This window comes from Pleurodeles waltl, chromosome 7 (assembly GCF_031143425.1).
Source record: "Pleurodeles waltl isolate 20211129_DDA chromosome 7, aPleWal1.hap1.20221129, whole genome shotgun sequence".
Taxonomy (NCBI): domain Eukaryota; kingdom Metazoa; phylum Chordata; class Amphibia; order Caudata; family Salamandridae; genus Pleurodeles; species Pleurodeles waltl.
The window spans coordinates 1131080115-1131099155 of record NC_090446.1 but is presented as its reverse complement, the minus strand read 5'-3'; the positions used below and the strand labels follow the sequence as shown (position 1 = coordinate 1131099155).

The window sequence follows — 19041 nt, the reverse complement described above, 5'->3', positions numbered from 1 at the left end:
CAAGCCACAATGTATGTGGGGGCTTCTTGTAGGTGTCGGACCAAGGGGGTCCAAGGCTATTATAAAACTAGATAATGAGCATCCTTGTCTCGTGCCCTGCGCCACTCGGAATGGAGGGGATAGAGAGCTGTTGGCTGTAATACGCAATGTGGGGGTAGTGTATAAGAGCTTAATAGATGACAAAAAGCCAGATGGGATACCCAGTTTCCGCAGGGTAGCGTGGAGAAAAGACCATTATAAATAATCAAATGCCTTCTCTGCGTCCAATGAGGTGACAGCAGCTGGGGTGTTGGGGAGATCCTATTAAGAACAGAAAAAACAGTTTGTAGATTGAGGGAGGTGGAGTGGTGGGGTACAAACCCAGACTGGGCAGGGGAGATTATTTGTTCCATTAGGAGGGCAAGGGAGTGAGCACCTTAGCCAAGAGCTTATTGTCAAAATGTAGGAGAGATAAGGGTCTATAAGATCCATAGTGTCGCTGGTCTTTACCCGGTTTGAGGAGCAGGGTTATTAGGACTTCACGCAGAGATGGAGGTAGGATGTCGGTCTCGCGGGACTCAGCATACATGGCTAGTAGCTGTAGGGCGAGAAGGTGTTTGAAGTGCTTGTAAAGTTCACTGATGAATCTGTCCAGGCCAGGGGCCTTGGATCCCATTCTGAGCTTCAATAGCCTTTATGATATCCTCGCTCAAGACCGGTTTGCCTATGACCAGGCCATGAGCAGGGGGGAAGCCACACCATAGCTATCTCCTCCAGATATGTTGACAGAGCTTTCATGTCTCTGGAGAAGTGAGAGGTATATAGGTCTGTGTAATACTGAAAGAGAGTCTTCAGGATGGCCTCATTAGAAGTGACCATATGGCCACCAGCCTGGGATAATTCGGCAATGCAATCGGAGTTCCCTTGGGGTTGTAACAGGTTGGCCAAGGAGTGCCCCGGATGCTTGCTCTCTCCATAGTGGTGGGCCCTGCCATATTTACCCAAAAACAGGACCTCACAATCAGCTAGGTCACGGTATTCCTAGAGTAGCACAGTGCGCCTAAGGGTCTGGTGGGCGGTGTGTTTTTGTGCGTAAGCCAAGTCAATCTCAGCCAAGTCTTTCCCAATTCATGTCATCGATCTAAGCATGTCTCGCAGTACTCCTGAGTGTCTGAAGAAACAACTGCCTCTGATGTAGGCCTTAAATGCCTCCCAGAGGGTGTTTTGCATGGTAACTGAGCCCTCATTAAGCTGGTAGTAATCAACCACTGCCGAATGTAGTTCAGGGTGGAAGAGTGCATCTTGTAATGCCAGCGTGGGGAACGGCCATTGCTCCAAGGTGATCTTGATTGGAGCATGTAATGCAAGGAGGGTTGGGGCATGGTTTGAGAGGGTGCGAGCCAGGTGTCAGGCCTCTCTCAGGGACAGAGTGTCACGGACACCAACCAGTAATCAATACGTGACCACAGGGCAGAGTGATAGGTATATGCCAGCGTTGAATGGTCTTTTAAGCGCCAAGCATCTCTACGCTGGCAAGTTTCACAAATGCTGCACAGAACCCAGAGTGATTCTGGTTTGTCAGTTGGGGAAACTGCCGTGGGGGTCTAGGGCTGGGTCCATAAGTAAAATAAAGTTCCCTCGCATAAGCATGTGATTAACATCCATGCACTCAATCCGTGCATGTAATTCCTGGAAGAAGTCAGGCAAATCTATATTAGGTGTGTAAATGTTGGCTAATAGCCCCCTATGATCAGGATCAGGCGCTGTGCGTCTACAAAAGAGTCTGTGGGGTGGGAAAGTAGGCTCTTGTGAATCAAAGTGCATACTCATCTGGAGTATGTGGTTTAAAAGGAGTATTAGCGGTGAGGGCCGTATGTGGATGGAAATGTATGAGATCTGCTGGATGGGAGGTGTGTCTCTTGTAAAAAGGCTATTTGAGCACCATAGTGTGTTAGATAGTGCAATACTTGATTCTCTTTCCTCTGGTTATTAAGGCCTCTGATGTTCCAGGAAAAGTATGTGAGCTCTAGAGGTGTCAGCTCAGCAGGGCTTGGTGGTGCCATTGGGTAATATATTGAAATCAGCAGGGCATCGGAAGTGTGTGATGATAGCAAAAGTGAGCAGTGACAAAGAATCAACTATAATGAACAAATATAAACTGAACAAGCCCTATTCCTCCTTCCTCCACTCAAAACCAACTAAGGTCAGCCCGGTGAATCCCCAAGTACCAAATGCCCTCAACACAAAAATCAAAAACATATGACATAGCTGTGTATCACTGGGGTGTGGCAACGCCACAGGGAAAATCCCAGTCATGGTCAGATCTGCATTGGAGTGACAATATGATGGGTGAGAGTTAAAAAAAAAAAAAAAAAGAAGCAGCATCCAGTGTCTGAAGGTGCACAACAGGTACATTTTTCTTCCCTAAGATTCGAAGGGCCATGTTGTTTCTTCGCCTCTACATTGTAGAGCAAAAGGAACACAAGGGGGCAACACTGTCACTCTGCAGGGAAGATCCCATGCTGGCCCCTAAGTGAGTGATCGGGGCATCTGTCAGGACTAGTGTGCTGTGATGGGGTATGGTCGTTCGGATATTGTTGACATAGGTTTGCACCGCAGTCGAGGTGTTGAAATAGTGAGGCTTGCCATTCACATTCACCTGCAGGCACCCAGATACAATATGCCGTACCTTAGGCCCCTGTTGCCGCAGGGCCATTGAGGCGAGGTCAGCCTGCCTGCTATCTTATAGTGGTTGTCTGCAGCATATCTTGCCTCAAAGCAGCAGTCGTCTCATGGCACACCAGCTTCTGTGTTGGATCAATACCCCTGATGAAGGAGGATGTAAATTGGGGCCATTACATCAGATTTAGGGCAAACTCCGCTGAAGCTTCAATGCCATGTGGCCATCTTGTTTGCCGGCTAGGCCACATTCCCCCGAATTGTCCGTAACTCACATGTATCTATATCTTGATTAAGGTAAAATTTGAAAATATTGGGTAGAACACGGGTTAGCATAAAAGAAAAAATATCTAAGTGGAATCCAGGCTATGATTTAATTGTATCCTGTGTTCCAGAATGGGGTACTACAGTTGAGCAAAACAATGCCAATAGTTCTGGGTGATGAATGAACGTTTACGTCATTAGTGGGTTTAGGCACTCATTAAGTCAAACATCACTCATATTTGCACTCGTGCAGTACTTCCTCTATCCACTGGTTCATTCATAGATTCACCCACTGACACAACTACCGTAAAACACACACAAACTCAAAAAAATATGCAAGATCAATTAAAAAAATACAAGGAGACTAAAGAAAACATCTTGCAATATCGAAATTAAACATAGGAGCGGGTGCCAATCTTGTGGTATGTACATGGTCTATCACTGATTTAAAGTTGTGGCATTGTCGCCAGGTTTAGACCCAACAGGTTGCCGATCCTGGATTGGTAAAACACTGATCCGCCATGGTCAACAGTATTTCTTAATTGTAGACTTGTTTGGACGGATGGCCACAATGGAAGCAGCTCGATGAACATGAGCTAAGTGCCAAACAAGCAACCTGTTAGTACTGCGTGGGGAACTGTAGTATCCGCTTAAACAAAATGTAATATGAAAATAGAAGAATTAAAGAAATGAAAGGGGAACTATAAAAGGAGAAAAATTAAAACTAGAGAACTGGCTAACCAGCCCTGACGCTGAAGTGCACTTATTTTCAGGTATATGTGAATGTGATTAGAAAATACAGTCATGAATGATACCCACTTTGTTTCTGGAGTGGACCAGACAAGGTTGGTGAATGTCAAAGGGTGTGAGGTACCCTGTATCCAATCTACAACATAACTCTGAGCTGACATCAAGAAGTGCACCCTGGAGCTGTGATTACTTTATGGAATTAACTTATTTAGACAAGCGAATACCCTGCACGTTTTACCCATTGAGCCTTGATCACAAGTACTGGATGAACAACTGACTTTGCACTAAATAAACAACAGTAATAAACATAAAGGACGGTCAGCTGGACGTCAAGCCTATCAGTGCTGCACAATCAATACTGCATAGAATATGTAACCATTTCCAAAGTAATAATCCTACATATCAACAGATAACATGAGACATCACTAGACATAACCCTTTACAGTTCTATTCCTGTTTCCATATTAAGTTAGCAGTGGAATGCTCTGAACCTACAAAGTATACTCTGACATAATACCTTGTAAATGGGCTAACTCTTCTATAACCCAAGTCTGAACTTAAAATATTTAAAGAAAATATAGTGTCCGCACCCAAAATAAAACTAAACCCACTCATCAAATTTTTTTTAAATGAAGGAACGTGCCAAAACGCTCTGATATAGTTAACAATACTAACAATCCCCAACCAGTGAAGCAAAACAAAGAACTGATCTTACATATAGCTGTTGCAGCCTAGTGGGCTCTGACCTACCTGCTTCTTATTATGTTCTCTGTTCAGAAAGTTAAATTTATAGGGAGTGTAGGAAGCTGGCCTGGTGTGTGGTGGGCACCTATGGTATTATCACCTTATATCAGGTCCAGGTATCCCCTATTAGTGAGGTGTAGTCAGTGTCTAGAAGCCGGGCTCTCTAGAGGTAGCTGTGGATGAATACCACTGTAGTCACACAGCACTTACAGGAAAGAACCATGCAGTGTTACAAAAATAAAGGGACTATATTTTAGTGACATGAATACTAAAATACTATATAGGCAATACTCTATTAGTAGGGGAGTAAACACACTATTATATACACCATAGTTGTCATGAATGAGCATAGAAAACAGTGCAATAGCAAAAGACAATAGTGACCCTAGGGGGAGCTCAAACCATACGAGGGACCCCCACCCAGCTAAGTGGACTTTGTAGAGGGGAGCTGGAGGAACTAGGAACCTCTAAAGGTAAGTACCAGAGTGACCCCTAGCGACCAGGAGAGAAGAGGTAAGTACCTGGTTTTTCCCCAAGCTCACAGAGAAACTTTGCAAAAGGACTGTGCAAGACCCAAGCAGGACTGCAAGAAACAGAAGATGGATCCAGACAGAAGAGGACCTGCAAATGAAGGGGGCCAAGTCCAGATCCAGTTGGAGTGTCCGGTTGGGGCTGGAACCCCTACCCACCCTTCTAGAGTCGCTGGACCAGGTCGATGGTGAGGACCAAGAGTCGGCTATGCAGCACAGGATCAGAGGAAGAGTTCCAGAAGTGATGCAGTTGATGTCCCACGTTGGCAGAAGAGTTGCAGTCAGTCAGTGGTGTGGAAAAACCACCAACAAGCCTTGGGAAAGGCAAAAGTTGTAGCACAAGATTTGCAGAGCTGCCGGGGACCAGGAAAGTCAGAGGGGACTCAACCCACAGAGAGGAGTCCCAGGCGTGTCCCAAGCGTCCCCCAGGAGTCAGGAAAGCAAGAAGCCGTGGATGCAGCCCCCACAGACAACTCACAGGCAGCAGGTAGAAGAGTCGCAGTGAGGCCCACTCAGCACATCTAGAAAGGAGTCCCACGTAGCTGGAGCAGCAGGCAGGAGACCACGCGTTGCAGGGTAGAGTGCTGGAGGCCGGGGCTACACAGAGCCTCAAGATCCCTCAGAAGAAGGGCCAACAAGTCTTGGTAGCTGCAAGAGTCACAGTGCTTAGGGGTACTGTCCTGCAAGGAGAGGCAAAGACTCATCACCTCCAAAGTCTGACAGCTGGTAGAGGTGACCAAGGGGAACACTCAAGACCACCACCTGTGTTGCAGGATCCACAAGCAGACTTGCAGGAGAGAGGATCCACGCAGCCGGTCGTTGCAGTTGATGCCTGCGGATGCAGGGGAGTAACTCCTTCACTCCAAGGGAAATTCTTTCTTGCTTCTTGGTGCAGACTGAAGACTTGCCACCCTTAGAGGATGCACAGCCGGGGAAATGTTGCAGTTGCTGGAAGGAGCCAGAGAAACAATGTTGCAGGGCGAAGTTGTGGTTGGAGCTGCAGATTGTAGATTTTTGTGAAGTCCAGTTGTGGATCCAGTGGCCAGAACTCAAAGAAAATGTTGCAGAGGAGTCATGCTGGAATCTTGCACGTTGAATCTGAGGACCCACCCAAGAGGGAGAACCTAAATAGCCCTGGAAGGGGGATTGGTCACCTAGCAAGGTGACCACCTATCAGGAGGGGGCTGTGACGTGACCTGCCTGACCTGACCACTCAGAGGCTCCCAGAGGCTTCTGTCCACCTTGAATTCAAGATGGCAGAATCAAGGGGCCATCTGGAGGAGCTATGGGCACCACCTCTGGAGTGGTCATGGACAGGAGAGTGTTCACTCCCCTTTACATTGTCCTGTCTCGCACCTGAACAGGGACTGGAGGTCCACGAACAGGTGCAGACTGTTTTTTTTCAAGGCATACCAGTGGCTTGGGGAGGCTAACCCTCACAAGCCATAGCTGTTGACCTATTTCCAAAGGAAGAGGGTGTTACCCCCTCTCCCAAAGGAAATCCGTTGTTCTGCCTTCCTGGTCTTGGACTGGTCAAGCAGCAGGAGGGCAGAAACACGTCTGAGGGGTGGCAGCAGCATGGGCTGCCCAGGAAAACCCCAGAAAGCTGGTAGGAGCAATGCTGGGGGTCCTCTAAGGAGCCCTCAGAGTGCATGGAATCATACAACCAATACTGGCAACAGGCCCAGGTTTGGAGTTGCCATTATGTAGCTGGACATAAGTAGTGACCTATGCCGAGTACACATGTAAAAGGGCGTCCCCAGACTCACAAAGCCCAGGAAAATGGGGCTGAAGTTCATGGGGCCACCTCTGCTTATGCAGGGGTGCCCTCACACACACCTGCACCCTGCCCTCTGGGCTAGGAGGGCCTACCATAGGGGTGACTTATAGTGACCTGAAGTGAAAGGGTGCATGCACCTTTTCAAGCAGGCTGCAATTGCAGGCCTGCAGACACATTTTACGTGGGCTTCTATGGGTGGCATAATCCTGGGTTGGGCACCATATACTAGGGACTTATAAGACGGCACCAGTGTGCCAAATGTGGGGTGTGTGTGGTCCAAGCAACCAAGTTTAAAGGGAGAGAGCACAGTCACTGGAGTCCCAGTGCACAGTCAAACATACTGACAAGAGACAAAAAGTGGGGGGTAACCAAGCCAAAAAGTGGGGGTAACCATGCCAAAAAGAGGGCACTTTCCTAAAGGGAGGATGCCTGGTTAAACTTTAAAAGTTAAAACATTTCTCTTGCTCTCTCTTTAGTAGGTAGAGGAAAACAGAACAGTTAGATATTAGCAACGTGTAGCGGGTGGATTAGAGGGTGAAAAGACACACATTAGGCACCGATTTTAACATTTAAGGCTATAGTTTCTTTTTTCTAAGAACAGCATTAGGCCTCGCCTACTACAGACCTTCAGGTTTCACAAGAACTTGGAAATGAGGGAGAATACAGACATTACAGTACCTTTGACTCCCAAAAAACAGACTTGCCATATTACATTATGTACTTCATGCTGCTGACAGATTTTTCACTCAGACCATCATGCACTTTCATATTACTCATACTTTTGCATACCTACAATGTTGCATGAAGGAAGCATGATGTTCCATGCAAACAACATGTCTCATGTAGAGTCTTAAACTTTTAAACTCCATGATCTTTCTCCCAAAGGCTACCCCACACTATACACTGCAAAAGTAGAAAATCTCTTTATTACACATTTTAAAAGACTATGCTTCAAAGATCATTCTGCAGCAATGATACTAGTATTTGGAGCGTCCTGCCTCCTCAGATCAAGAATGCTGCTCCTGACAAATTTTTAAAGAACGTGCTCCTCAGAAAGGATTTGCACCTGGCTGCCTAATTTCATAAGTCCTGCACACATCTCACTTGCAGCTCTTTGCGCTACAACTCATGGGCTGGCCAAATCATCCGATTGCCTACGCTCTTTCCACAAACTTTCCCACTGTTCTTAATTTCTACTGTACATCTTCACTAGTATACCACCTTTCTGTCTATCTTATGTGTAGAGCCTATAGAATTCCTTTAACTACACATATGTACTAATTTATGTCTTTCTTAAGCCAGTGTCAGTGAATGCTTTTTTTCTGTTGTCAGATGCTTCACATCAGTACAGTTGGCATTTCAGCAATCAGTCAAAAACACTACAATTGTGCTTGGTACTTGCCTGGATTGTTCACCACAGTGTAACATGATGCTTTCACAATGACTGTGGGTCGAAATATTATTCTTCAGTGTCATTGTTTTCTAAACACATCCTTGTCTTTTTGATGTTCATGGATGTACAGTGCTTTCATACCAATCCCTCACACTGAAAATTTGACTACTTTATAACATTTTGTGTACTTAAATCATGTTTTACATACTACAGTTCTGTTGCTTCCACTTTGGATTGTACAGTGATGTGAAACATGGCTTTGCTGGAGCACCGTATGAAACATATAAATATATTAATAACTCGTCTTCCATTTACAGTTTATGCCTGCCACTATGCTCTTCAAACTCTTCAGACTGTCCAAGACCAGGAAGTGAATGGCATATTTCAGTTTAATCTTTGCAATCTCAGATCTTCTCCCTGCTACTCTAGGTCAAATCCCAATTCCTTCCTATTACTGCTCCTCAAGAACTAGAAGTATTAAGTTACGTTTCTGTAATCAAACCCATGTTGCACTTCTTAGGATATAACAAACTTATTTTCTGCAGTCTTCCCTAGCGCCTTGCTGTGCCTGATGAACATGTTACTTGCCTTCATCAATGCTCTTTCTGGTGGATACCTTTTCTAACCGCAAATTCTTCATCTTTAAAATGCTTCAGGCACCAGACTGGAATCTTTAGTTAAAAGTACCTATCAGACCCAAACCCTTTACTATTGTTCACTGCTCATACCTGTCCTGCTGTGCCAGCGATGGCTAGGTAGCCGCTGTATTTGCATAAATAAATCTTCTGGATTCCAAGTCGGGGATCATCGCTGTAGGGATCAAAGGATCCCACCTGTACGACAGAAAAATAGAAGCAAAACCAGAAGCATTAAAATACTGTAGGCCATCTCTCTTTATACTTTCGCCTTTCAAAGTTGGTGTAACTCCTCACCTTGCGCAAGGGGGGCCAATCCTCGCCATCCTGTTGGTTCAAGTTATCATTATGATCGGCATCTGTCAGGAACACATTCACGGTCTTCATCTTGTAAAGCAAGCGCAGGCAGACCCCAGAAGCATCCCAGAAGCGTACCGTTCCATCCTCATGCCTAGGGGAACAGTTACAGAATGTCAGAGTACTTATAATTAGTAGCTAAGATCCAGTATAACTAAGCATTGTGGATACCCGAGTTGGAGTTTATATGTTACAGTCTAATCCAGGTGTATACTTGGTAACTAGAAGCCTCGGAGTAAGCAAGCTTAGGAGAGGGGAGGGGTGAAAGGAGAGTAGGCTTACCCTAGGTGATATGAATGTTAGAGTTTGTGCACTGCATTTCATGCTTGTCATTCACAGCCCATCTTCAAGCCTTTCTGAATGGAAGGCATACTTGGATTCATGCAAAGGATAAGGGTGTTCAGTGTTACTTCACATGCTGTGATCAATTATGCCACCGCCTCAGGAAAGGGATTGTAATCTCTTTCCCTAAAAAAAATAGGAGCATGAATAAATCAAGTAGTCCAGTTAAATCAATATAACATTGATAGAAGTCCGTGCACAAAACCAGCCAAAATCTCAGTGGTTTGGGTGAACTGGCCGATAATTACCTATTCCTCAAGTTATTAATTTTTAGTGAACCTCAGGGTTCCACTTGTAAGCCCTGTTAACTTTATCCCCCTATAATTACTGGAACACCTCTATACTTAACTACAGGTGTGGGCTTAATGACATTTGGAGTGATCGAACTGGCTTGATGACCCATTTGAGAAGAAGGGATTGTACTTCTTGCTTGAGCAGAAGGTGTTCTTGAGTGAGCCTGTGAAAGTGAGGGGGAATGTTTGGAGGAGCGGTAATGAGCTCCAGACAGTAACCATGTTGGAGCTTCTCAAGGGTGGAGTCCACTTGCGGGTCCAAAACATGCTCCTTATCGAAGGGCATGTTTAGGACTGCTTGTTGCACTTCAGGTTTAAAGCCTGAGCCTCTAAGCCACGCATGTCTCCTTACAATGATATTAGTGTTGATGCCACATGCATCAGAGCCCGCAGCATCAAGGACACATCTAACAGAGTTGTTACTGATTGTCGGTCCTTCTGTGACAATCTGCTGTCCCCTTTTGCAGTGCTCATCTGGGAGATATTGGAGGAGCTTCTCCATCTCATCCCAGTGATGATCATATCTTGCACGTAGGGCTCGAACTTGGTGATGAGCCAGGGATCAGAAGCTTGCACAGCCATCATTTTACCTGTGGCATCTATCTTTTTACTCTCCTTGTCTTGGGAAGGACAGTCCCTTGTGGCATGACTACTGGTTCGCTTTTGTGTGGTAGTAGCCACCATGGAATCTGGCAGGACCTGGGAACATATGAATGGTGGATCAGAAGGAGCGGGTTTGTATGTTTCTTATCAACTCTAGGGGTGATAACCCTAGAGCAAACTTGTTCATTAAAGATTTCATCAGCCTGACGAAGCATGCTAGGGAGCATGGGGAGGAAGTGGATATGCTTATGTGTGGACATTAGGGTATCAAATAAAAAATCTTGCTCAAAGGGGTCCCTTAGAAGGTCGACAGTGTGAAAAGCATCTGCTCGGGCTAGGACCCGCTGGACGGTTGTTGCATCCTTTGGTGGTGAGGGTCATGCAGTGTATAGATCTGGGTCTGTGGATAACATGGGATCAGGGTCATATTTATCCCAAGAATCCGGGTCATGTTGTGCCCCACCTAAATCACCCCTGTGAATAGCGAAAAACCCTGTGGTGTGAAATCTCCCGCAGTAGGAAAGGCAGGTGAATGAGGAGGGGAAAGTGGGTGGAGGTAAAGCAGGTGGTGGTGAAGGTGGTGGTGGTGAAGGTGGAGGGGGAGGAGGAGGAGGAGGAGGAGGAGGAAGAGGCTTGTGTTTAATGATAGCCTTGTCGTTGGCCCTCTTTGGAGGAGGGGATGTGTCCAGGGCCTCCTGAAAAGTGAGTTTACGCTTGAAAGTAACGGGGAGAAGCAATGATGCGCCCTGTACCCTCCTGGATGTGGAGTCGGCACTGATGAGTGTCCATGGTCTCCAAAATAGGTTCCACAGGGGAAGGTGGGGCGAGGACTGTCCAGAGTCTTTCGGAGGTGGAGTCCTTGGATTCTGAGACCAAAGCTTTCGGTTGGTGCCCTTTTGTTGGTGACTAGGTGAGGGTGGAAGCTGGTGTCAAAGCTGAAGCTGTTGGTGCCGAGGTTCGGAGTGAACTGGCCATAATGTCTCGGACAGAAGAAAAGGAGGAGGTCAATACCAAAGACAGTGTCTTGGCCTTGGCAGGTTTTGGTGCCGAGACAGAGGGCGGGACATCCAGGCCTGGTTTTCGGAGCCAGCCGTGGCCTGGTGGTAGTGGCAGTCCGGTGATGTCAGTAGCAGGCTTTTTAGAAGTTTTGATGGGAGCAGGGGGGGCCACTGTACTTACAGGTTGCGCAGATGTCACCTCATATCTTTCAATGTCCGACTGAATGTCGGAGTCCTGGATGGAATAGCCTCCTCCTGTTCGAGTTCCTCCCTGAGGCTGCTCCTCCCCGAAGATGTACGGAGTGTCTTCTGGGGCCTTACTATCTCTAGTCAATGAGCGCTCTAGTCCTGAAGTGTCTTTTTCAACGGGAACGATCTGCAGGCGTTGCAGGAGGCTTCTTGATGGTCGAGGGAGAGGCACATGTTACACACCAGATGCTGGTCAGTGTGCAGGAATTTGTAGTGGTACTGAGGACAAAATCCAAACTGCGTTCATTCCAGCAGCACGGCAACGAGACCAGAAGACGCGGCAACCTTCTGTGCATAGGCCTGAAAGGCGCATATATCAGAAATTTTAAAATCAAGTGAAGGTTGCACTGAGGCATCAAAAATGGCTTTTGGACGGCACATGTTGTCAATTCCCATCACAATAGGTGATCTGAACAAGGACGGTTGGTCTATCAAACATAGAAAAGGGCCAACAAATAACCTTTTTCAGTACCCAGTGGAAGGCCTTGCTGGGCTTAATCAAAAACAAACAAAAGGATGCTTGACAAATTCAACTGTATGGGGTTAGTGCCAAAGCACCACACCAGGCTACAAATTTGTCCCAGCATTCAATAAAAATGGATTTTGTAGAGAGGCTTGTGGCAGCAAGTATTACATCTACCACATCAGGTGGTAGATCAAAAGCAGTTGCTTAAACTCCACGCATAGATGGGCAAGTTGATTAGATTTGGGAGGAGGTCGCTGCTGAGACAGAAGGCCTTCCAAAGTGAAATTCTGATCAAAGGACAGATGTTCATGTTCAGGAATTCCGGGTACCATTCTCTCCTGGTCCAATCCGGAGGCACCAAGATGACTTCAGCCCAGTCATTCTTGAGCTTTTTTAGAACTCAAGGCAGGAGAGGTAGTGGTGGGATGGTATGCAACAGTCCCATTCTTACTGCCAGTGGGAACACGTCTCCGAATGAGTGTTCTTGTAGAAACTCCAAATCGCAAAATTGATATTGCACTTTCTCAACAGAGGCAAAAACCTCTAGCCAGGTTTCACCCCACTTATGGAAGACATCCTTTTGCCACCTGGGGTTGTAGATGCCACTTTTGCTCTGCCAGACAACTTCTTACTAAGTTCATCCTCTCTCACACTCAGAGACCCTGCCAAGTGGTTGATGACCAGAAAGATGCCCTCAAGCTCTAGCCTACTTAAGAAGCTTATGGCACAGAACCCCACTTTGCTCTGCTTGTTACAGTACCACATGGCAGTGCTTTTGTACGTGAAGCTCTATACTAGCTCTTGATGGACAGAAGAAAGGCATCCAGGCCTGTAGCTCCAATATGGTGATGTGGAATTGTGTCTACTGGAGACACAAGAGACAAGAGCCACTTGATCTCCAACTCCACCATGTGCACACTCCCTCCTTCCCCAACCCAGGTCCATTACAACTGTCAGATAAGCATAAGGGAGGAAGGGTGGACTGCTACACTCACAAACTGTGATCAGTAGCCACCAGGCCAGATTTTGAGCTGCCTATTCTGAGAAATAGATAGTGTCAGCAAGGCATCCTTGATGCTGGGCCCACTGGGATTTGAGGTTCAACTGAGAGCTTGCATGTGGCAACTAGCATAGTTGGGAAGTATTATGCACAAGCTAAGAGGCAAAGAAGCCTCAGAGCGTCTCTCCTCTGGGTTCTGGATCAAACTAGAATCATAGCCAGAATATTCTGGATGTTTTTATGCGGAGGAAAAGAACTGAACTTCACCGTTTCCAGGATCACCTGAATGAAAGGAAGACTCTGGGAAGGAAATCGGGTGGAATTTTGGCTCATTTATGATGAAACCTGATGTTAAATGTTCAACCAAAGTCTGAAGGTGGTCCACGACTGACTTTAGTGAGCCCACCTTCAGCTGCCATTCATCAAGGTAAGGTAACACTGGAACTTCCAAACTCTGCCGATGTGCAGGAACCACCACCATCAATTTTGTGAACAATGAAAGGCGCTGCTGAGGATGAGTAGGAGCACGTCAAACTAAAAACGCTCCAGGCCCACCTTGACCTGTAGGTAGCACCTAGGGGACTGCAGGATTGGTACATATAAAATACGCATCTTACAAGTTTCAAGACACTATACAGTGTTCCTTGTTCACAGCAAATAGGAGCTAGGCCAAGGTGATCATTCTGAGTTTGTCTGCCCACAGGAAGGCAATCAGGATTCGATGGTCCAAGACAGGCCTGAAGCCCCTATCCTTTTTTCATGATGAGGAAATGGCTGGAATAACAACCCTGGAGCTGTGTCTGTGGCCCCAAAAAGACTGAACTGTCTGCTGCATCACCAGCAGGGAAGGCTGCCTCTGGCAATACGCAAAGCCTTTGAAAAAGCACCTGAACGTCAGGAACTGGTGCAGAAATTGTCTCCCAAAGAGAGTGCTGTAGTTTTGCTGTCTTCAAAACATTCCAAAGCAGAGTCTGCCTTCTCTCGAAGGCCTTGTCCAGTAGCGAAGCCTGTACATCACAGGAGAATCCTGTGGACCTGCCTTGGTATCCAAAATGGAACGGATGACATACTTGTCCATGTCCTGGCCATAAGGTAGCATCTGAGTCAAAGAGGCCTTAAGATTACAAAGTGGGGCAGTTGCATGAACGAACCCAGAGCTGGGACTGAGACCAAGCCCGCAACTTGGAGCAGATTTAGGTGACACTTAAATGCATCTCTGCTCCATCAGGTTTGGGTGTATGGATCCACAACAGAGCTGCCATATGCCACTCAGTAGCATGCAGGAGCACTGCTACAAAATTCTACAAATCCAGTCTGACACTTTTGGCATATTCTAAAGTGAGGCATCTGTAGTTAGAAGTATCCATCGGTGTGTTCTTTGGTTCTGACAGCCATAAATGTGTTTTTAATTTATGTGCTGTATGGAAAGGTTCCAACCCATAGCGTGAAGTCATTGTCCTACAAATTTTTTAAAGCAGTAACTGGAGATAGAAATAGGTGGTGAGAGCAAAGACACATTTGCATTTGTTTAAATGGCAGATCACTTAGCGAGACCACCTACATAGTTTTATGACCTAATGTACTCCGTCATGTCCAACTTCCTTCTCAACAGTTTATAAATTTCTTAGTCACACTTACCCTGTTAGCAGTAGGTCTCGCTGCGGCGGATCAGGACCCAAGACAATACCACCATCAATTGGCCATGGCTGAGAAAATAAAACAATCTCTCAGTGCATCAGCCAGCCTATGCAAACAGCAATAAAATGAAATGCTACATAAGTCAGACAAAATGCAAGCTACCCAAATAATGTCCCAAGAGCAAAGTAAGGGACCAGCACCCAGATGTTGTGGGATATTTCTTGCTCTCCTTGTAAAATGATTAGCTATAGATTTAAGGACTATGTATGAAGGCTCTTTTAGCCCAGCCTATGTACACTGCTGACAGTACTGCCCCTCCACCTGTTACGTCATTAAAATGCTATTTTAGATAAGTAGCTGCTACAGTAGGACTCTCCTACACTATGGAGAGCTGCTTCCCACCAGCACTCCACACCCCAATACAATGTTGAGGTTTTGGATAACAAGCTTTGTCCTGCACTGATAACCTACTCAAATAACATGCTGTGGTTGTGAGCCCTGTGTTTCAACCACCACTAATAATGTATGCCGTGATGTTCTGCAGTAGTGAACATTCTGCTTGTCCCTGCCGTGAGTAATACACTCTTATACTGCATAAAAGGGTGCTATAATTTGTCAATGTGCTGATGATCCCTGCCTATGCAGTTAATTGGGCTTTCATGCATGACCATCACCTCTGAACCATGCTGAAATAGTAAGTGTTCTTATTTTTTTACTCTATTTCTATTTTTTTGCCCTGCAAGGTTCTCAAACCACTGTAGAGTGTTTCAACTTTGCCGCCCACACCAGACTGGAGTAGTTGCAGAACCATTGTGCTCTCATTATCATACTTGAAAAAATTGAGTTTTGCTGCCTTTCGTGCCAGTAATTGGCACTCTGCTATGTCTTCAACTTACGGGAGAAGATGGCACCCTGCCCCATATCATAAAACTCCAAAACAAATGCATACCACCCTGAAATAGGCTATACTTGCCTGTACCATCTCAGGCTAAACTAGCGGGCGATCTGTTTGTACCCTTCACTCTTATCATGCTTTCTCTAATCTGCATACAACGATTTAGTACAAGGTGATCTCGTCCTCCTATTCTGTACACCATGCTGAAATAGTGAGTATTCTGCTTGCCACCCCACCCCAAATTATGTTGGTTAGTGCTCTGCCTACCATCATACCAACCCACACCATATCAACTAAAGAGTGGTCACAGTGCTTGCCCTATCGTTGCTATGCTAATATAGTAGATACTGTGGTTATCCAACTTTTCCTACACCTTGCTGTAGTAACAGGGCACCTTCCCTTGCTATACTGGACTAGTGCTCTGCTACCATCCCCCAGATTATGCTGCAGTAGTGGTGAGTGTTCTTTTTGCTCCCTCTCCCCCTCTCATACTTGAGTAACAAGTGGCCTGCTCCCACCATACCATGCTGGAGTACTGGGTGTTCTGCTTGGCCCCCGCACTTAAGGTCCGCTCCCAGAGTTTAAGTGGGATGTTGGAGATGTGATGTGAGCAAGTGATAGCAGAGCAATGGAGAGAAACGAGGTACGGAGACTGGATCACCGGCCAGCCGGCTGTCTTTAAGTCAATCACCACCAGTTCCTCTTCAGCCAACACTACAAGGGCAATGGGATCATCAAATTCTGCAGAAGGAAAAAGACCATGATAGATGAAGCCAAAGCTGTCTTGAAACGCAATACTGAATCTAAAGTCAGAGTTCAAGTTCCATACTAAGGTTTCATCATTAGGAGTTAAGAAGGGACCAAGGTCTAACATGGAAAATACAACTCATTAAGCATAACACACTTACTTTTTTGGTGTGCTTAAACAAAAAAGAAAAAAGTAGCACTTAAAAAGCAAGCAGTAGAAGTATGCAAGTAATGTGTCTATGCTCCAAGGAAACGGACAAGAGGCAAGAAAAAGACAGTAACAATTAAGACAACCAATGGTAAGCAATGGACTTGGGTCCAAGCCCACTCAAAGGTAACAAAACGTTGTGCAAGAGAGAGTGAATGCACTGTCTTAGGCAAGTCAAAAAACAAATGTGTGCACCTCCAGTTAAATAACTGTGCCTGTGTTAATAAGGTTGGGTCTCCACTGCATCAGTCACACCAACGCAGCACACCTCCAGTGGACTTACCTTGTGAATATTTCCAAGCATCAGACTGGATTGGGAAACCTTAAGCAGTGTTCGCAGGTAGTGCATGCTGCTCTGCACCATTTTGGTGCAGCACCGGAAATGACGAATGAAGCTGCATATAAACAATATCCATGCCCACTAACAGCAAGTTTATTTTTTTAATCAGGCCTGTAAACATCCTCACACACAGAGCTCATCAGCAAAATGGTATGGGCAGTGCACGGATCTCTAGATTGGGACCTTTTTAGATGGTAAAGACCCCATTTCACAGAAAGGGGAAGTGGGAGAGTTGAGAAGCATCTGCTATTATAGTATGTGATAGAAAGAGTATTACCAAAGGTAATTAACTTGTTCTTCTGATGGATACTTCTAACAGCAGTCTCCACACCTTGTGAATACAAAACAGTACCTCCAAGATGGTGAGTCTGTGGAATTGCTCAGACTAAAAAGTCCAGCAGGGCGAGCAGGCATAAGTCCATCTAGTTGGACCTGGTTGTCAAAGCAGTATTGCTTTCTGAATATGTGCACCGATGCCCACATCCCTGCCTAACATATCCAGGACAGTCAACTCGCGTGCCAATGAAGTAGTAGCAGCTTTAGCTCAAGTGGAATGAATTTGTAATCTTTCGAGAGGCTACTTAACTAGTGTGTATCAAATTTTTACATAGAGGACTATCCACTGACAGATGGTTCTTTTATACACTCCATTTCCTTTCTTCTGCCCCGAGAAGCTCACAAAGAGCTAGTCATCCCCTTGATGATGAGTGACAGCCTGATCGGAGGACAGGCGCACATGCCCAGAATTTCTGTGTGCCACACTCTCCTAGCTCAATCCGGAGGCACTAGGAATACTTGGATACAGTCACCCCTAATTTTCTTCAGAACTTAAGCCAGGAGACGCAGAGGCACAAAAGCATATCAGAGTCCAGAGCTCTTCTTTATGTGGAAGGTGCCCATGTGAGAAAAACTGCTTGTGCACTTCAATGCAAAACAGTGATGACATTGCGTGTTCTAAGCAGTGGCGAAGAATTCAAGCCAGGGTTCTTCCCAGCACTGGACAATGCTCTGTGCTATCTCAGGGTGTGCCTGGCTATGTGTGATCCTCTAAGCATTGATGGCTAAGTTTGTCCACCTTGACATTCAAGATCTCACCAGGAGGTTCATGCCCATAGTGAAGTCCTGACTACTCAGTCAATTCAACAGGCATGTACTCAATACAAACCTAGCTCTATTTGTTCCTGTACTACCTGGTGGTGAGGGTGTCAATGAGAACCTGCCCTTGATGGGTAGCCGGAAGGAGTCCTCTGACCCCACCTCTCCCAAATACGTTCTCCAGCACAGCAACAACATGTCAGTCAACACTGTCAGTTTTGGGTGGGGTAAGGAGAGGAGTCTGCCAATGGCCCAATCACAGTCGACCAGCCACTACAGTAGATCTTTTGCCATCTCCTCCAAAATCTGGATGGCATCAGTTAGGTTTCCCTGGTACAGGGCTCTGTGGGGCATTAGACACCACTGCAGAGTCTGTATGTGCCATCTTGAAAGTTCAGTCGGAAGGATACAAAAGGCCAGCAGTCCCAGCAACCTCAGAACCATCCTACCTGAGATTTAGGTCTGAAGCAGAAACATTGGGATCACAGCCCAAGTGTTCTTGGCTCTGTGCAGATAGGCACGATATTTCACTTCATCCAGGATATCCCAGATGAACATAAGAGTCTGGTGTGACTGACATGTTGATAGCGAATCCTAACGATGTTAAAAGGTTTGCAGTCGAATAAAAGTGGCCAACAGCCAGTCTTCAAGGTAGGGGAAGACTGGAACACTGAAACTCTAAAGGTGCATTGTGATAAACACTTTTGTGAACACACAAAGGGCACTGGGGAGGCAAAAAGGGATCATTGCAGCTGAAAGTGCTCCTAGCTTACTGTAAACTACAAAGAGCACCTTAGAGCGTAAACGATTGGGATATGGAAGTAAGGACCTGATTTAGACCCTGGCAGGGTATTACAATCTCCATAGCATATTATGTCATTGTAATACAGCGGCCGGGATATCCATCAAAACCTGGGCCAGCGTGAGTATCTTAAATGTATTCTTCCACACCACAGGAAGGTAATGAGGTCATCAAAATCTAAAATTGGCCTCTAACGTTTCTATGAAGAAGCCAGTGTAACACTTAGCTCCTGCTTCAGATACTGGAACCATCTC

The 19041-nt window shown here is 46.0% G+C and overlaps 1 protein-coding gene across 3 annotated transcripts in view; it reads right to left on the bottom strand.

Moving 5' to 3' along the window:
* LLGL2 (LLGL scribble cell polarity complex component 2) overlaps positions 1–19041 on the bottom strand; it is a 624825-nt gene that overhangs the window by 375854 nt on the left and 229930 nt on the right. For all 3 annotated transcript variants that reach the window (XM_069200160.1, XM_069200158.1, XM_069200159.1), the window contains exons 11-14: positions 16119–16336; positions 14701–14768; positions 9052–9205; positions 8848–8952 (exon numbers count right to left, since the gene is read on the bottom strand). In XM_069200160.1, coding sequence (XP_069056261.1) covers positions 8848–8952; positions 9052–9205; positions 14701–14768; positions 16119–16336 — 545 coding nt within the window. The remainder of the gene's footprint in view (positions 1–8847; positions 8953–9051; positions 9206–14700; positions 14769–16118; positions 16337–19041) is intronic.